This window comes from Ahaetulla prasina, chromosome 2 (genome assembly GCF_028640845.1).
Source record: "Ahaetulla prasina isolate Xishuangbanna chromosome 2, ASM2864084v1, whole genome shotgun sequence".
Lineage (NCBI taxonomy): Eukaryota > Metazoa > Chordata > Lepidosauria > Squamata > Colubridae > Ahaetulla > Ahaetulla prasina.
The window spans coordinates 243,246,199-243,264,664 of record NC_080540.1 but is presented as its reverse complement, the minus strand read 5'-3'; the positions used below and the strand labels follow the sequence as shown (position 1 = coordinate 243,264,664).

At 35.1% G+C, this 18,466-nt stretch overlaps 1 protein-coding gene across 2 annotated transcripts; it reads left to right on the top strand.

Annotated features, from left to right (window-relative positions):
- The first annotated feature begins 4,485 nt into the window (after positions 1-4,485).
- Positions 4,486-15,052, top strand: LYRM7 (LYR motif containing 7). 2 transcript variants are annotated; one of them, XM_058173307.1, is made up of 5 exons: positions 4,486-4,548; positions 8,231-8,303; positions 10,708-10,778; positions 12,646-12,727; positions 14,912-15,052. In XM_058173307.1, exons 1-5 carry the CDS (start codon positions 4,534-4,536, stop codon positions 14,980-14,982), a joined length of 312 nt encoding a protein of 103 aa, XP_058029290.1. In that variant the 5' UTR covers positions 4,486-4,533; the 3' UTR covers positions 14,983-15,052. The 2 variants fall into 2 exon arrangements, with proteins under 2 accessions (XP_058029290.1, XP_058029291.1); XM_058173308.1 differs by lacking the exon at positions 12,646-12,727.
- Positions 15,053-18,466: the final 3,414 nt, after the last annotated feature.

Sequence of the window (18,466 nt, the reverse complement as noted above, 5' to 3'; positions counted from 1 at the left end):
AATATATCAATATAAATCATAAGGATTGCCAGCAACAAGTTATAGTCATACAGTCATAAGTGGAAAGAGATTGGTGATGGGAACTATGAGACTATACTATAAGGCCTAAAATTTAATATATAAAATACAAGATTAAAATACATACAAATGAAACAGATCTTGCCCAGAAACTAGCAATATTAATTGTGTTATGGCCAATTGATTTTAATATGCATTACACTTTGGGGAGAAAAATCAGAATATAAAATACAAGCTGGATGGACACAACCTTGTAGACGACCCACACTCTTGTCAAGGACCTTGAAGTACTCATCTGTAATGATCTAAGTGCCAGAGCCCACTGTTAACAACATTGCCAAAAAGGCATTAAGAGTTGTTAACCTAATCTTGCATAGCTTCTTGTCTGATAATATTGTACTGCTTACTAGAGCGTACGAAACATTTGCGAGACCAATTCTCGAATACAGTTCTTCTGTGTGGAACCTGCACTGCATATCAGACTTTAATACAATTGAGACAGTCCAGGGATATTTCATGAGGAGAGTCCTCCATTCCTCTGCTCCCTACAGAATACCTTATGCCACTAGACTTGAAATGTTGGCCTTAGACAACTTAGAGCTATGCCGCCTTCCGTCTGACCTAAGCGTAGTACATAAAATCATCTGCTACAATGTCCTACCTGTCAATGACTACTGTCAACCACAACAATACACAAGAACACAATAGATACAAACTTAAGGTAAACCACTCCAAACTTGATTGCAAAAAATACTTCAGTAACAGAGTGGTCAATGCCTGGAATGCACTACCTGACTGTGGTTTCTTCCCCAAACCCCCAAAACTTTAACCTTAGAGGTTAAAGTTTTGACCTCACCCGATTCCTAAGAGGTCTGTAAGGGGCATGCATAAGCACACCAGCATGCCTACTGTCCCTGTCCTAATGTCCTTTTTATTCATATCCATTTCATGTATTCATAATCATGTTTATACTTATATCTGTTATCTAATACATGCTTGACAAATAAAATAAATAAAATAAAATAAAACAATATATGAATCCTTGAAAACTTCCTTGATTTTTTTTTACCTGCCGGATAATCTGGTCCTGAAAGTGAGGTTATGATAAGGCCAATGAGTATACCGTGATGTTCAAATTATAGTAAGTTGTTTTTTTCTTTAGAATTACTTTTTGCTTTCTTTCTTGGGATGTTTTGAATTAGACTACAATTTTCCCATCATCTAAAATGCTGTAGAGCCCTATTGTATACCACTCTGCATCTGGGTTCACACAACACACTAAGCCAGAATCTAATACAGTACATTACAGTTCAGTTTAATGTATTAGCCCTACGTTTCTCATCATCTTTGATAATCCACCTACTTCATTTTTTTCCTCTTTAAATGGCATGTGTGTCTTCAGGTCAGGATTGATTCCTGGCAACTGCCTGGCATCCCTGGAGTTTTCTTGGGAAGATTTACACCAATGGTTTGTCACTGTCTCCCTTAGGCTGACAGAGAGTGACTGGCCCAAGGTTACCAGCTGGTTTCATGCCTGAGTTGAATTAGAATTCAGTTTCCTGGTTTCTCCCTTGGTCAGACCCAGTCCAAGAGTACCCTAAAGGTGCACAAAATCTATACCAGCCATTACTCTGGAGAACAGTCAGATTATTTTATTTAAGGTCTATTGCACCTTTCCTCCTGAAGTGCAAAGTACACAGCATTCCCTGTTCTAGTTATTATTCATTTGGGATGAAACGAAAATATCATAAGGACATAGGAGGATAAAATATTCCTGCAATGGGTAATTGTATGTGAAATTATACAAACACCATGCAGGGACAAGGGTCCAATGGTTGGAATGTACCCTAAGTAATTGAGAACACACTGCAATGGTTAGGATTATGATAATGGAAATGGAAATGGAAAGGGAAAGGGAAAGGGAAAGGGAATTGGAATAGAATAGAATAGAATAGAATAGAATAGAATAGAATAGAATAGAATAGAATAGAATAGAATAGAATAGAATAGAAATAGAATAGAAATAGAAATAGAAATAGACTAGAAATAACAATAACAATAGCAATAGCAATAGCTGGGACTGGGACTGGGACTAGACTAGAATTCTTTATTGGTCAAGTGTGATTGGAGAATTTGTCTTAGATGCATATGCTCTCAGTATACGTAAGGAGAATAAAATACATTCATCAAGAATAAAAAGATACAACACTTAGTGATAGTCAAGGTTACTAATAAGCTATCAAATTGTACTAGGAAACAAAAACAATATAATTGAATTTGAAGATATATGGTTATAGTAATAAGTGGGAAGAGATAGATACCAGTAAGGAAGAGAAGAATAGTAATATAGTCTTAGTAAATTATTTGACAGTGTGGTGGGAATTAGTTAAGCATAGTGATGGCATTCAGGGAAAAAAAGTGTCCTTGTTTCTAGTGGTTCTGGTGTGCAGCGCCCTATAGCGTCTTTTTGAGGGTAGAAGTTGAAACAATTTATGTCCAGGACATGAAGGGTCTGAAGATATTTTAAAGAATTTTAATTTATTTTAAATTTTAAGAAATTTAATCTTAAAAGATAGAAAACGTTAAGATTCAGGGGTGGACATTAGTTGCAGGTAACATATCCTCCTTGCTCGTTTTTTTTTTTGGGGGGGGGGGGGGGAAGACGCAGGAAAAATAAGAGCCTCTAGGTGCAAAGAGAGTCTACCTCGCTTTGATTGGCACTCCACCCCCAGGCCACGAGATAGCAATCCCGAGGCAACGGAGCCACGGAGCATGCCTCGAAGTCATGCGAAAACCTGTTCAGCGTGGCATGGCAGCCAAAAAAGGCAAATAAACCTGGCCAATAAGACTTATGGCCGCAGCCATGCAAGTTCGGACTCGCCCCGGTTTCCCCACCTTCTCGTCCTCGAAGATGATCTTGGCGGGGATCTCTTTACGGATGATTTTTCCGAATATGGTGTCCCCGCCCGGCTGAGCCGCCTGAGCCCTGCAAACCTCAGCGGCCATCTCTGCACGAGAAACACCCACCTGGCCTCTCTGTAGGGCCTTTTATAGCCGGGCCCCACCCCTTCGAATTGACCAATAGCGAAGCGTAGGATGGGAAACAAGCGGCAAAACTGTCCAATCAAAGCAATATGCTGATAGAACTGACCCGTCTTACCGGTCGATTCCCCTGCCCGTCATTTCATTGCCCCTTCTCGTCTTTTCCCGAGGAATAGCAAAGTACAGAGGCGTATGATTATTTTATTTGATTTTTATTTGATTTTTGTATGATGCGGCAATAAAGTTAAAAAAAAAAACTTGCTGGGAAAAATGCAGTGAATGAGTTCAGCGTTTCTCATAAATTATTAACAGGGTTTATAAACGTGGCCTTTTTCCTTTCAGGCATTTGTTCACCCTCTGTAGGAACCAATTTTATTATTTTAATGTTTCTCTACGTAGCATCGTATCAGACAATGTTGCTATTTCCGTAACATGTGAATTTGAATAAAAGGAAAATATTAAAAAAATTTCTCCGTTAACACAATTTTTGTGGCGGGCACAATGTTTCTGAACCTCCAAACAATTTAAAAATATATGGACTTCAACTCCCAAAATTCCTCAGCAGCCCGCTTCCAACTGCCGGCATGGCTAGAGAGTTCTGGGATTTGAAGTCCCTACGTCTTAAAAGTTGCGGATATTGAGCCAAATAAATTTAAACAGGGCTCTCTGCACTGAGAGCGCATGCGCTGGCTGAGGAACTCTGGGAGTTGAAGTCCACAGGTCATTAAGTTGCCAAGATTGGAGGCCCCTGGCTTAGGTGAGGACCTGTATATTGCACGAATCAAGAAGAGGGCCGTGAAAATATTTACAGACCCCTCGCATCCTGGATATAAACTGTTTCAACTCCTACCCTCAAAACGACGCTATAGAGCACTGCACAACAGAACAACTAGACACAAGAACAGTTTTTTCCCGAAGGCCATCACTCTGCTAAAGAAATAATTCCCTCAACACTGTCAAACTATTTACTGAATCTGCACTACTATTAATCGTCTCATAGTTCCCATCACCAATCTCTTTCCACTTATGACTGTATGACTGTAACCTGTTGCTGGCAATCCTTATGATTTATATTGATATACTGATCATCAATTGTGTTGTAAATGTTGTACCTTGATGAACGTATCTTTTCTTTTATGTACACTGAGAGCATATGCACCAAGACAAATTCCTTGTGTGTCCAATCACACTTGGCCAATAAAATTCTATTCTATTCTATTCTATAGAACGCCGTCGCTTCTTATTCCGTTTCCTTTTATCCCCGTTTTATTCGTCTCATAATGCTACTCTATAGGTATAGCTCTCGAGTCATCTTTTATCTCCTCCCATTTTGGAATGCAGGACACTCGCTGATTTGTCGTTGTCGTGGAGGCGATGTTCTCATAGAACCAATAAAGTGCATGGATGGGCGTGGCTTTGCTTCTCCCGGAAACCTCTATAATAGCGATTCCTCCAAGAGCGCCGGTCTCAGCGATGCGAAAGGCAGAGGTTAGTGGATCGTCCTGCGTACCTTTCGCAGGCAAGATACTGTTTTGGGGCGGGAGAAGATGGTTGTTGGTGTAAAGTTTTGTTGTTGGGCTGAGAACATTATTTGAGCCATATAAGGATGTATTATAGTTGGAGTGCATGCAAAATATGGTACAGAACGTGTAAGAGATATATTCCCCCTTTTTCGTGATTCTCTTACTTCACTGCCTGACCACATTGTTACTACCGGTATGTTTGCTTATCCGTGTCAGAAGCATCACAATTAAAATAAGGCATAGAATAGAATAGAATAGAATAGAATAGAATAGAATAGAATAGAATAGAATAGAATAGAATAGAATAGAATAGAATTTTATTGGCCAAGTGTGATTGGACACACAAGGAATTTGTCTTGTTGCATATGCTCTCAGTGTACATAAAAGAAAAGATACGTTCATCAAGGTACAACATTTACAACACAATTGATGATCAATATATCAATATAAATCATAAGGATTGCCAGCAACAAGTTATAGTCATACAGTCATAAGTGGAAAGAGATTGGTGATGGGAACTATGAGACTATACTATAAGGCCTAAAATTTAATATATAAAATACAAGATTAAAATACATACAAATGAAACAGATCTTGCCCAGAAACTAGCAATATTAATTGTGTTATGACCAATTGATTTTAATATGCATTACACTTTGGGGGGGAAAATCAGAACATAAAATACAAGCTGGATGGACACAACCTTGTAGACGACCCACACTCTTGTCAAGGACCTTGAAGTACTCATCTGTAATGATCTAAGTGCCAGAGCCCACTGTTAACAACATTGCCAAAAAGGCATTAAGAGTTGTTAACCTAATCTTGCATAGCTTCTTGTCTGATAATATTGTACTGCTTACTAGAGCATACGAAACATTTGCGAGACCAATTCTCGAATACAGTTCTTCTGTGTGGAACCTGCACTGCATATCAGACTTTAATGCAATTGAGACAGTCCAGGGATATTTCATGAGGAGAGTCCTCCATTCCTCTGCTCCCTACAGAATACCTTATGCCACTAGACTTGAAATGTTGGCCTTAGACAACTTAGAGCTATGCCGCCTTCCGTCTGACTTAAGCGTAGTACATAAAATCATCTGCTACAATGTCCGACCTGTCAATGACTACTGTCAACCACAACAATACACAAGCACACAATAGATACAAACTTAAGGTAAACCACTCCAAACTTGACTGCAAAAAATACTTCAGTAACAGAGTGGTCAATGCCTGGAATGCACTACCTGACTGTGGTTTCTTCCCCAAACCCCCAAAACTTTAACCTTAGACTGTCTACTGTTGACCTCACCCGATTCCTAAGAGGTCTGTAAGGGGCATGCATAGGCACACCAGCGTGCCTACTGTCCCTGTCCTAATGTCCCTTTTTATTCATATCCATTTCATGTATTCATAATCATGTTTATACTTATATCTGTTATCTAATACATGCTTGACAAATAAAATAAAATAAAACAATATATGAATCCTTAAAAACTTCCTTGATTTTTTTTTTAACCTGCCGGATAATCTGGTCCTGAAAGTGAGGTTATGATAAGGCCAATGTGTATACCGTGATGTTCAAATTATAGTAAGTTGTTTTTTTCTTTAGAATTACTTTTTGCTTTCTTTCTTGGGATGTACTGAATTAGACTACAATTTTCCCATCATCTAAAATGCTGTAGAGCCCTATTGTATACCACTCTGCATCTGGGTTCACACAACACACTAAGCCAGAATCTAATACATTACATTACAGTTCAGTTTAATGTATTAGCCCTACGTTTCTCATCATCTTTGATAATCCACCTACTTCATTTTTTCCTCTTTAAATGGCATGTGTGTCTTCAGGTCAGGATTGATTCCTGGCAACTGCCTGGCATCCCTGTAGTTTTCTTGGAAAGATTTACACCAATGGTTTGTCACTGTCTCCCTTAGGCTGACAGAGAGTGACTGGCCCAAAGTTACCAGCTGGTTTCATGCCTGAGTTGAATTAGAATTCAGTTTCCTGGTTTCTACCCTAATGGCTAAACCACTGTGCCAAACTGGTTCTGATTTAAATGGGTACATCATTATACATTCAATGAGACGAAATGTCTATTGCTTCACTTCCATAAAAGCTGCTATCGCCACTTTTGTTTCATCTCCAAAATTCATGTATTCTTAATAGTTATAGAACAAGCAGAAATACAGCAGGTGATGCCTGTTTTAAACTGAAAAGATACATCCATAGAAATTCCTGTTGCACATGTTTTAAAAATTTTAAGTTTTGCAAAATAAGGTGTAAATATGTATTTTTTACCTTGGTGTTTACTTTGTTTTCTTTGATATCTCAGTTCATAAGGATATTTTTATTTCTTCCTATAAAACAGTATTCATTCCAATTAAGTATTTTGAGTTGCATTAGTGTATTTTGGTCTTTCTGCGAACCACTTAGTATTTTTATGGGAATTTTTCCCATTCAGTAGTTAAATTAAAGAGGCTGGTATTCTCTCTTACAAGTTTGAAAACGTTTATATATTTCTTTTCTCTGTCAAAATTATGAAATAGTAACTTTTCTAAAAAATTCTCTTCCACCTATTTCTCTATAAACTAAAAACTGGGTTTTGCAAAAAATAAGTGTTATAAGGATTCTTACTGCTAATAATCTGATTTCTGTATATTAAAAGCAATACTGTTACAGATATCTCTCTCTATTTTAATTAAGCCAGTAGTGTAGCTGGCTTATTTAAGCAGTTACATTACTGACTTAATTTAAGCAGTACATTTCAGCATTTTTGAAATACTGTGTCAAATTTCCCTTAGTTTGATTTGTTTATGTTTATTTATGTTATGTACACTCAGTGTTTACCTTCAAATAATATCTTTCTCTCACAGTTCTAGCATCAAAGGATTAGATAACATCATCTTCTCTCTCAAAGTTTATTTATTTGTATGTTGCTCAGCTCAAATATGTGGCAGCTCTTAAAGTTAAAACAGGAGAACATTACAAAAATTAATCAAAATCATAACAACAAAAACACATTAAATACATTAAAAGAGTAAAAACTATGAAAAACCATAAAAAGACGTACCAGTAATCTGCAAGCATATAGTACAAAGTGCTAACAATGTAACCATCTAGCAGGCTCCACAATGCCACTACCAGGTTCAAGATGGCAAAGCCAAATCTTCAGACCCTTCCAGAAGACAATAAGATCAAGGCTAACTGGCCTTATAAAACTAAAAACTAGCATTCTTAAATTTTAAAGTATTATTGTGTCAGACATATAGCTGGAATATCTGTGAAATGCCTTCTTTAACGACTTTTCTGTCACTTTCTAGAGGTTTGCCTATCTAAGAATCAGGCAAGAAATTTGAGATTATAATACCTATCATATGGTATTTTATGCTGAATTTCACATACCAGTGTTACATACCAGTATCTATGTTAGAGGCAGGACTGTGGATGGCTTGTTATATCAGCATTTTCAGTAGCTGCTAATTCCAGGAATCATTTACATTTCATTCTCCTACAACCAAATGTTTTTTCTTGAAGAATTTCTATATTTTGTTTCCCCGATATTCTTACTTCAAATTTAACTGAGCAAATGGTGCTTTCTTTATAACACAAGAATGTAAAACTTTTAACATTCTATTGTATGTTACAGGTCTTGAAAATTTTCAAGGGTTTACATAGGACAAGGCAAAATGTGTTCAAAGGTGACACCAGAAGCTTAGATGGTAAGAATTTTTTTTTTAGTAAAAAAAAAAGGAACTAAATGGAACAAATGCTCAATCCTTTCCCCAGTAGAGGGCTACTTTGAAACATAGTTTTAAGGTATGATTATTACTTCTAGCATATAGTTGTATTTGAGCCTCTGTGCGTTTTTTAAAAAAAGTATACATTCTGTATATGCACTGAGCCCCTTGTTATTTCATTATAAGATCTTGCCAGTGTTGAATTGTATTTGCTTCACTGTTTATTCAGTCTTTCTTTCCATGTTTTATCTTAAAAGATACAAACCTTAAATGTATCTGCAATTCTTACCTTATGACCAGTGGTGAAGTCTTTACAGGTTTACTACCGGTTCGGTGGCTGCGCATGCGCTCTGTGTGCCAAATTTGGGTGAATAGGTAGTAAAAAAATGCTTTTAAAAGTAAAAAAAAAAGGCTGGAAAAGCGAGCGAGCTGGAAAGAAGCAGCAAGCAGGCGACCAGGCGATTGGGGGGGGCATGGGCGGGGGGGGGGCAGAGATTTTTGCTACCACCCGTCGCCATCGCTACCAGATTGGCTGATCCAATCTGAACCGGGAGCATTTCACCCCTGCTTATGACCTCAAACAGGTTTTCTTCAGTCAGAAGAGAGGCAAAGTCTGCCTTGCTAACCTCAAACTGGCACACATGCATTCAGATCATTTTTATATATTATATAAAATTATATATATATAAAAAGGTGATGACTTACCAGCTTCACCTCCGAGAAGCTGTTGGGGAAGGGGTTGAGCACTAGACCTTTCTAAACCTTAAATAAAGTTGCAGCAGGGCTGCTGGAATAAGAATTTAATCTTTTTCTTCCCTGCAACCTCAAAGGGGACTGGAAAAAAAATCAGACTGCTGCAGGTAAATTCCATATTAACACCTTTTTTTCCCAAAAAAAGAGGGTGAAAATCTGGATGTGTCTTATACTCCAGATGTAGCCCCACCCAGCTTCTCAAACAGAAGTTTCAGAGGCTGAAAGACGCTTCAGAAAAGAAGCCCCCAAATAGAGCTTCAGAAAAGAAGCCCCCAAACAGACTTTCAGAAAAGAAGCTCCCAAACAGAGCTTCAGAGGCTTTTTTTTTTCTGAGGTTCTGTTTTGGAGGCTTTTAGAGGCAGAAAAAAGTTTTTTTCTGAAACACAAGTTTCAGAAGCAGAAAAAAAAAAGCAAAAAACAGCAAGGCACAGAGCTCACAACCAAGGAACCTGTTGCTAAAATTCACCTCTGGGAACAGCTGATTTGGGGGCTAATCCACCTGCCAATCAGCTTTTTTCTTATTTTCCTCCCCAAAAACTAAGGTGGGTCTTATACTCCGGTGCGTCTTATACTCCAAAAAAAAATAGTAATCCTTGCAGCTAAAAATTTGGCTATATTAGGCCTAAATTTATATAAGAGAAAATTACATGGTTTGAAAAGTCTGGTTGAAAAAAACAAAGGAGAAATAAAAGTTTGCCTCAGATCATACAGTATACAATTCTACTTCCGACTTATTACAAAGATAAAATCTTTGTACAAGAAGTATTCTCTGAAATCTGCCTATACAAAAACTGATTAAGAACTGTGATGTATGTGGGTTAAATATGCGGTCATACAACAATAGGGTCAATTAGCTTTACTACTCAAGTCCTATGAGTTTATGTCAGAAGCCTTGTCTAACAAACAAAAAGCTGAAATTTGCCCCATTAAAAATAGATGATCTGGAAAGAGGCCAATTTGGCTAATTTTATGGATTATAATTTTAAACTAGGAACTAAACGGGTCATCAAGATAAGAAAGTAATCCTGAAATGGAATAGAACACAGCTATTAAAGCTGCAGCAAACCCAACCAAACACCACTCACATCAGCACTGATAAGGCAAGCCACTAGAATATAAAATGAGAGCAAACTTCACTCCCTGTAGCACTGATAATGTTACCTAGTTTGGGCAATGAAACATCTTCAAGAAAACAACGAAGCTTAGAGAGCACCAGGGACCCCTTCACATTATGCTACATTTGAAAAATAGCAGCTTATGTATTTTTAAGTATCTCCTTGTTGGAGCCTTATCTTATCCAAAATAATAATTATGCTGCTTTTTGATATATCAGGTAAGCTTTCTTTAAATGCTATTAACTGTTTTATGTTCAACTTCTTCAAAGTGTTGCAAAGGCATAGTTAGTTTTTAAATTTAACATGCCTTTGGGACTTTTAATGACATTTTGTAATATTGTATATTGCAACCTAACTGTTGGGGAAACAAACTACATCTTTTTAAATATCTTCAGATTAGCATATAAAGTTCTGGTAACATACTGTGGAAATAATTTTTATAGAAGTATCTATTTTATATGTAACAAAACTTAATGAATACATTTTTAAAAAATGCCTGTTCTCTTTTTTTAATCTAGCTGCAAGACTTAAGATAAATGAAGAATTCAAAAATAATAAAAATGAGACTTCTCCTGAAAAAATAGCTGAGGTATTTGCGTAAAAATTGGTTTCTGTTATTGAATACAATCCTGTGTTGCAGCTTAAGTTAGTTTAACTATTACAAAATATACTAGGTTTAACTATGTATTAACTATACGGTCCAGATTAGGAACAGAACAAGGATAGAGATTACTAGCAAACAAAGTAAAAGGCAACTGATTAGATGATCCCTGATACCCTTTCTTGCATGTCCCACAACTTTCCAGTTTGCATACTCATTTGCAAAAATTTATATCTTTAGGGTGAATATAATTCTGAAAGAGGATTGAACCCCCATCACTTTTATTTTTAAAGAATGCCGCTTGGAGGGCACCATGAGAAGTTCCTCTGGCACTTGGAGGAACCATATAGGGACAGCTAAACCTTAATGTTTTGGAATTTTGTACGAGCTAGCTAGTTTCTAATGGTACCGGTTTCTTATTTCTTATTAAAGCATTCTAAATATATCTAGATGCTTTTTTTGTCTGACCATTAATCAATCAAGATCCTGAAGCAGAGAGTTAAATTGCTTCCAATTTTGTCACCTTTGTTATATATCAAAATATGTTACTATCACCCCTGTCTGATACAACTGTTATTTTAAACTTTATTAGCACAAGGGGTAATAAGTATTATATATTGTCACCTGTGCCAAACTAGTGAATAAGCTCTTTTTGTTATTCCATTTTAGAAACATTCCCTCATTTATTGAATTCTTTTCCTAAAAATGCCACCATTTATAAATGAATGATAGTTATCTGACAGGTGAAAAAGGGGGGAGATTAGGAACAATAGCATTTCTGAAGAATCTGCTTAAAAGAATAATAATTTCTCTGTAAAACAGGATCAAGTTCTTTTATGTGCATGGAAGATATGTATATAGACAACTTTAAATGAACCACTCTTTGACATAGCCTCTTCTTGCAGAAACTGACACAGTAGATTCTATTATTCTGTAATTTTCTGTCTCTTAAAATTGGAACAACTCTAATTCCTTGAATTATTGATATTTAGTTTCTTTTGCCTGAAGAAAAAAAACCTCTTAAATTCAGCAAGTGTTCATGTGTTCAACAATATTAAACTCTCAGCTGTAAAAAATGAATTTCTGAAGCTTTCCAAAATCTTAGCTGAGTGAAAACTGATAGCTAAAATAAACACATGCATATTTTTTCATGGGTTATTATTCTTTCAATCAGTAATTCAAATATTTTTACAAGCTGATTCATGCAGATAATTGTTTAGATTTGGAGGATTAGACTGTCAAATTATTCATGAACCTGGTGAAATGATAGAATTATAACTGATCTGAAACCAAAATAAACTAATTACTATATGTGTATCAAGTAGTATATTTCTGCTTTATGTTTTAAGAAAGTGTGAAACCTTTTTAGTGCTATCCAGTTAATAGTTCTCTGACTACTTTGAAGCAGGATGATAGCATTATAAGCATTTCTAGTAGTAGGTACAGTATAAATTAATGAAAGTTATGAAACATGAAATTTTAATATTAATATTAGAAGAATAAAAATGTTTCAAAGAGGAAAAAATATCATTAAACAAACTAATAGTTTCAGCCACTCTTTAGTTATTACAAAGGAAATATATTGAAAAGTTCACTTTTGCTCTCTTCTGCAAGCAAATGCATGGATTTTATGATTAAATCTTCACCCCATGATGAATATGTCTTGCTAGTTCTGGAAAAAAATCCATATTCTATTAAAGAGCATATAATATAACTATAGTAATGTCAATGTCAAAGTTAAGCATCCTTTGAAAATCCCAGTTATGAAATGCACAATGTTATGAAATTCATGGATGATCAGGAAGCAAAGTATATTGATGAATAATTATTAATTCTGTTTCCCAACTCCACCTAGTTTATAAAAATAGCTTCAGATGTGGAAGTTATACTTAGAACATGTGTCCTACAAGGTGTTTATGTGGATGCCAATAAAATAAGTAAGTAAAGATTCTCTGCCTTGCAACTTTTATTAATCAGTTTGGCACAGTGTACTTGATTTATTAGGTATAAATATATACCAAATTAGATAGATAGATAGATAGATAGATAGATAGATAGATAGATAGATAGATAGATAGATAGATAGATAGATAGATAGATAGATAGAGGGCATACATATAATTATACAATATAATTCAGAATTTAATTAGATTTAATTAATATATTAATTAAATAGAAATTCTATAGATTTCGATATATTCTGTTTATGGCAGGTTGATATTCATTTTAAGTAGTTCTTTAATGAATAGTGGAATATTGTTGAAATATGAGTATAGTTATGAAAGCCTTATAGTTAGCTATCAAATTTGTTCTGTTTTCCTAATTCTAACGGAATCCGTGTTTAATAGAAACTTTCTCCCTTGAATAATTAAATATCTTAACAAATGTTAATGTTTTTTTCAATATTGTCTCTAAGAATTGATTAGATAATGTATACCTGAAAGTATACCTGTATCCAATAAAATGTACGTGTTTTCTCTATTTTTCTATTCTATACTACCTGTGGAATGTGAGATCTTTGCAACTTAAAATATAAAATGTTATGATTAATTCAAACTGTTTAAACCACTTTTAATCCCAAATATGTACAAATTCAGTTTGCATCAAAACCTTAACTAGAATTCCAGATATGAAGGTACCGTAATTTTCTGTTGGCATTTTTAACCCTTTCTTAATGATCTGTAGCATGGAAATTTGCCTTTTTTAAAAAAGCTGCTATACAGTGCATCTCAGGGACGCGGTGGCTCAATGGCTAAGACGTTGAGCTTGTCGATCAGAAATTCACCGGTTCAACCTGTCAACCCCTCAATCACCCCTTAGGCTTCCATGGCTGAGACTGAATACAAACTGAGATTTCCATAGTTTTAGTTTGATAGCTTAACCACCATGCCACATTTGTTCTATTATACTGAATATTCATTGTGGGTTTTTTAAAACTGAAGAATAAGAAGTAATTGAGCATTGCATTCATCAAGTCTTTATTAGCTACAGTACTCACAGGAGTTTGTGACTCAATAATCTGTTCTTTGTGGCAGGAAGTCACAGATTCCGTTTCTGCGCATTTAAGGAGATAAGGATGATCTCAGAGCTCAGCTCTTGATTATCACATAACATACAATAGCGTAGAAATGGTCTGCCATTTTTTTCTTCCTGGATTTATTTACTTATTTAAATTTATTTATTTAAATAAATTTATTTTATTTTATTTTATTTATTTGGATTTATTTATTTATTTATCACCTGCTAAAATGGAATCTCCAGAAATGACTGGAACAATTTCTGCTCAAACTCAGGAAACCTACCACCAATTGAAACAAATAATACTTGGCTGGGTGAATGAATGTTTTACCTTAGTACAGAGTCTTTTGCGATGATCTGACTACCAAACAGATAAAGAATATTGAATGATCTTTGCAAAAGGCAGAACATTTAAATATACTGTATATTTTATTTATTTATTTATTTAATCAAATTTTTATACCGCCCTTCTCCCGAAGGACTCAGGGCGGTTTACAGCCAAATAAAAAGACAACAATATAAATATAGAATAAAATAATATTTAAAAAACTTATTCAATTTGGCCCAAATTAAAATATCTTTAAAACGATAAAACACACTAAAATTAAAACCAAATAAAATCTAAAACCCTATGCCAGTCCTGCGTGGATGAATAAATATGTCTTCAGCTTGCGGCAGAAGATTCGAAGGTCAGGAAGTTGGTGAAGTCCTGGGGGAAGTTCATTCCAAAGGGTGGGAGCCCCCACAGAGAAGGCCCTTCCTCTGGGGGCCGCCAGCAGACATTGTTTGGCGGACGGCACCCTAAGGAGTCCCTCTCTGTGAGAGCGCACGGGTCGGTGAGAGGTAGTCGATGGCAGTAGGCGGTCCCGTAAGTAACCCGGTCCTAAGCCATGGAGCGCTTTAAAGGTACTAACCAGCACCTTGAAGTGCATGAAGTGCAATTATGTATTCATAATTAGTTTATAATTTTACAAATTCCCATGTGTTGAAAATACAGCTTCTAATTCTACAATCTCCATTATTATTAGAGCACTAGAATGACAGGGTTGCCTTTGTTTAAACAGTAGTGTGGAAAATCTAATAATAATGTCCTTTTCTTCCAGAGCTTTTACCAAGAAAGGAGGTGCTGCGAGATAATGCCCCTTACTGTGACACACCGAAGCAAAACACATGAACAGAATAAAACTTTTGATTAATTAACAATGCCATGTAATTTCTTTTAAAATAAAATTGCTTTCCTATAATACTGGCCTAAGTAATATGTTCAACATGAAAAATGTCAACTATTTGTATTCAGATGAAAAGCAAAAAAACCCACAAACTTTTATTATTTCAAGAAATGTATTCAAATTTATTTTCTGGGTTTAAAAGAATTCCTTTACTATTACCAAATTAGTGCAAGACTTCCATAGCTTTTAATCCCTCCAATGGATATGATTCATTCTTCCTATGTATTGCAAGTTTATACTTTTCTAACGATCCCCAAAATATGTAATAACCTATTTTAGAATTAAAAAGAAAATGTTTTCAAATCTTAAGACATAATTCTAAAGATTCCAGAAAATAAGGTACAGAGTTTCATACAGAAAATGTAAATTAGAAACTTTTTAAAATTCTCAGTGAATTTTATGCATTACGCATATTATTTTAAGTTTAAGGACATCATTTTAAATTGAAGAAAGAAGTGTTAGTTTATAATGGTATAATTCCAGTCATTCCACTCAGAAGTTATTCACATTGAATTCATTGGGTTTAATCCTAGATATGTAGAGTGCAGCCTTAAGCTTTGATGCTGTCTACAATTTATATTATTTACATGCCAATAGACATCAAGTGACTTACGCTTACCTTTTTGTAAATTTTAGTGAACTTAATAATAGGATTGACTTCATAATCGTGAAATTGTGCTATATGTAAATTGTTTCCCTTTCATGTTCTCAGTATAATTCTGAACCTGAGTTTCAGCCTATACATTGAATATTTATGGAGGAATTATACAAATAGCTTGTTCCCTTGTCTTTAACACTACTGTTACAGGGAAACAGTAATGGACTAAAGGTTTAATGAAGGAGAAGGGACTCTTTTAACAGTATGATTTTTTGCTTTTTTTAGAAATACAAATAGTGGAGTAGTGAACGGGAATTCTCCAGAGGTGGGTTTCACCAGGTTCTGAACAGTTCTGGTAGCGGAAATTTTGAGTAGTTCAGAAAATTTTGAGTAAAAATTCTGACTGGCTCCACCCCCATCCATTCTCTGCCTCCCAATTCCCACCTGATTGGGAGGAAATGGGAATTTTGCAGTAACCTTCCCTGGAGTGGGGTGGGAATGGAGATTTTACAGTATCCTTCCCCTGCCACGCCCACCAAGCCACACCACGCCCACCAAGCAACACCCACAGAACCGATAGTAACAAAAATTTGAAACCACCACTGGAATACTCCCATTTGTGTTGATTTAAATACGGCAAAAGGGCTGAAGAACATCCTCATGGAAAGAAATGGAGAGATTATTACAACGTTTTCTATGAAGAACTTTTTCTATTCCTGATCTAGCATGGTGGCTTTCATTCTAAAATTACTGAAATTATGTATATTGTATTTGTAGAATAATTCTCATTGGATAATTACATCAAATTGACTTCATTTCCTCCATTTGGAACCACAGAATTAGTAGCTTACATCCTGACTCGGACACTCTCTTCAATGTTGATTTAAATGATTCTCATAGCATTATCCAGCCATTACCACTGCAAAGTGATAGAAATAGTCATCACTGTTGTTTTGGTCCAAACTTATCAAATGAAATTACTAGTGGGGATAGCTTCAGATAAATGCCATTTCTCTATGATAAAGCTGTAGCAGGCATTTTAATACCCACATGGGCAGATACATTGGCTTATAGGTCAATTTTGTCTATAATTAATGTTTAGAAGCTTACTAGTAAATTAGTACCACTCCATTTGTCCTTTAGATTTTATTTATTTTTATATCCATTCCTAAAAAAGATTAGAGAATATTTAGTCAAAAACATAGTGAAGTGTTCAGCAGATGGTGCTCTTGCATATCTATACAGAAGCAAGCTTGGGAGAAAGTTCATAATCATGTCCTGCGTACATTTTATATTGAGAGGTAAGCAGTATTTAAAACAATTGATCAAATTATTGGAAGTAAATAATTAAACCTCTTTGTTTTACAAAGAAATATAAAAACAGATTGGTTTTCAACTGTTTAATCAAGCATGAGTTGATTAATACATGCATATGAAATAAAACACATACTATTTAGAATAAAAGTAAATTGTAAGTTATGATTCAATGAACAATAACAGCTTATAGCCATAATGGTGAAACCCTCTTAGATATAGGTCTGATTAAATTCAAAGAAACAGATAAGTAAGTGTACAGTATTTATAATCTTAGCTAAATTATAACCTTAATTAGATTTTACATCCAAATTTTTCAGTATCTTTTAAAATACGACTTCTACAGGGATTCATTGCCTTTGTGCTATTGCTGCTGAAAATGCCAGATTGGTGTTAGCTTTAATGATGTAACTGTAATTATTGGCGGTGTATCATATTAGCTCTGTACATAAGGAATTTAATTTTTAGTACTGGCAGTTCTTTACACTTCCTTTGCAAAAATGGAAAAATATTAACACTGGAAAACTAAAAATAAGGCCAAGTAACCTTTGCAGGAAAACAGACTTTCCTTGCATGAGACAGCTTTTACCAAATATTTCCTAAGGTTTAGCTTGGAAACAACTCTGTTACAATGAATGAGAAATGCATAATCATGAATGCAATTAAATGCGCAATCTTTTCTATCAGTTATGACTGCAGTAAATCCCCATTATAAACTTGAATTGTACATACCTTGTGTATCAAAATGCTTTTCTTTATAAACATCGTTTCTTTTTATAGGAAATGTTCAGTAAACTGACTCTTGGGATACAATTTAGGCATATAGTGTAATCTTCTCAGATATCGTGTTTTCTACCCTATTACGGGAACATTTCAGACTAACAAAATCTCAGATGTTATGGAATAATGTAGCATGTTGTGTTTAAAAAATTGGATATGTATGTTTCAGCTAAAAAGCATCCATTCATTTTTGAATTTGAAAGATGTGAAGTTGGGAAGGACTATTCTAGTTCCTGTCTTTTCAAGATGATTTATCTTAGTACAGATGGTATTATTATATCACATTTGATTATACTTTGAAAAATTAAATTTTAAACACCAATTTAAACTAAGACAATATGGGAACTTGATAACTATAAAGAAAAACCAAAGCCCAAAATTCTTAAAAGATTGGTTCATGCTAAGAAGAGGTAGGTAGTTTAGACCACTGCAAAGCAGGAATCATGCTAAATTGGCCTTGGCTTTTTTTTATGCTTAGGAACTATATTCTTATGAAGTTTTACTGTTCAGAATATCTGATTCAGTATTGTCTGTAGGACTGTTTTCTGTCACAACCTGTGTTCACGCATCATGATACTTCATCCAGGTATGATACTTTTCAATATAGCTTTACTGCAGTAACTTAATGGTAGCTTTATTTACATTATCTCCTCCTACAAAGCCTACACTGGAGGGCATAATCACCTGCAGTGGCTCCAGATAGAAATGCTAAGTATAATAAAGTAATCAAGAAATCA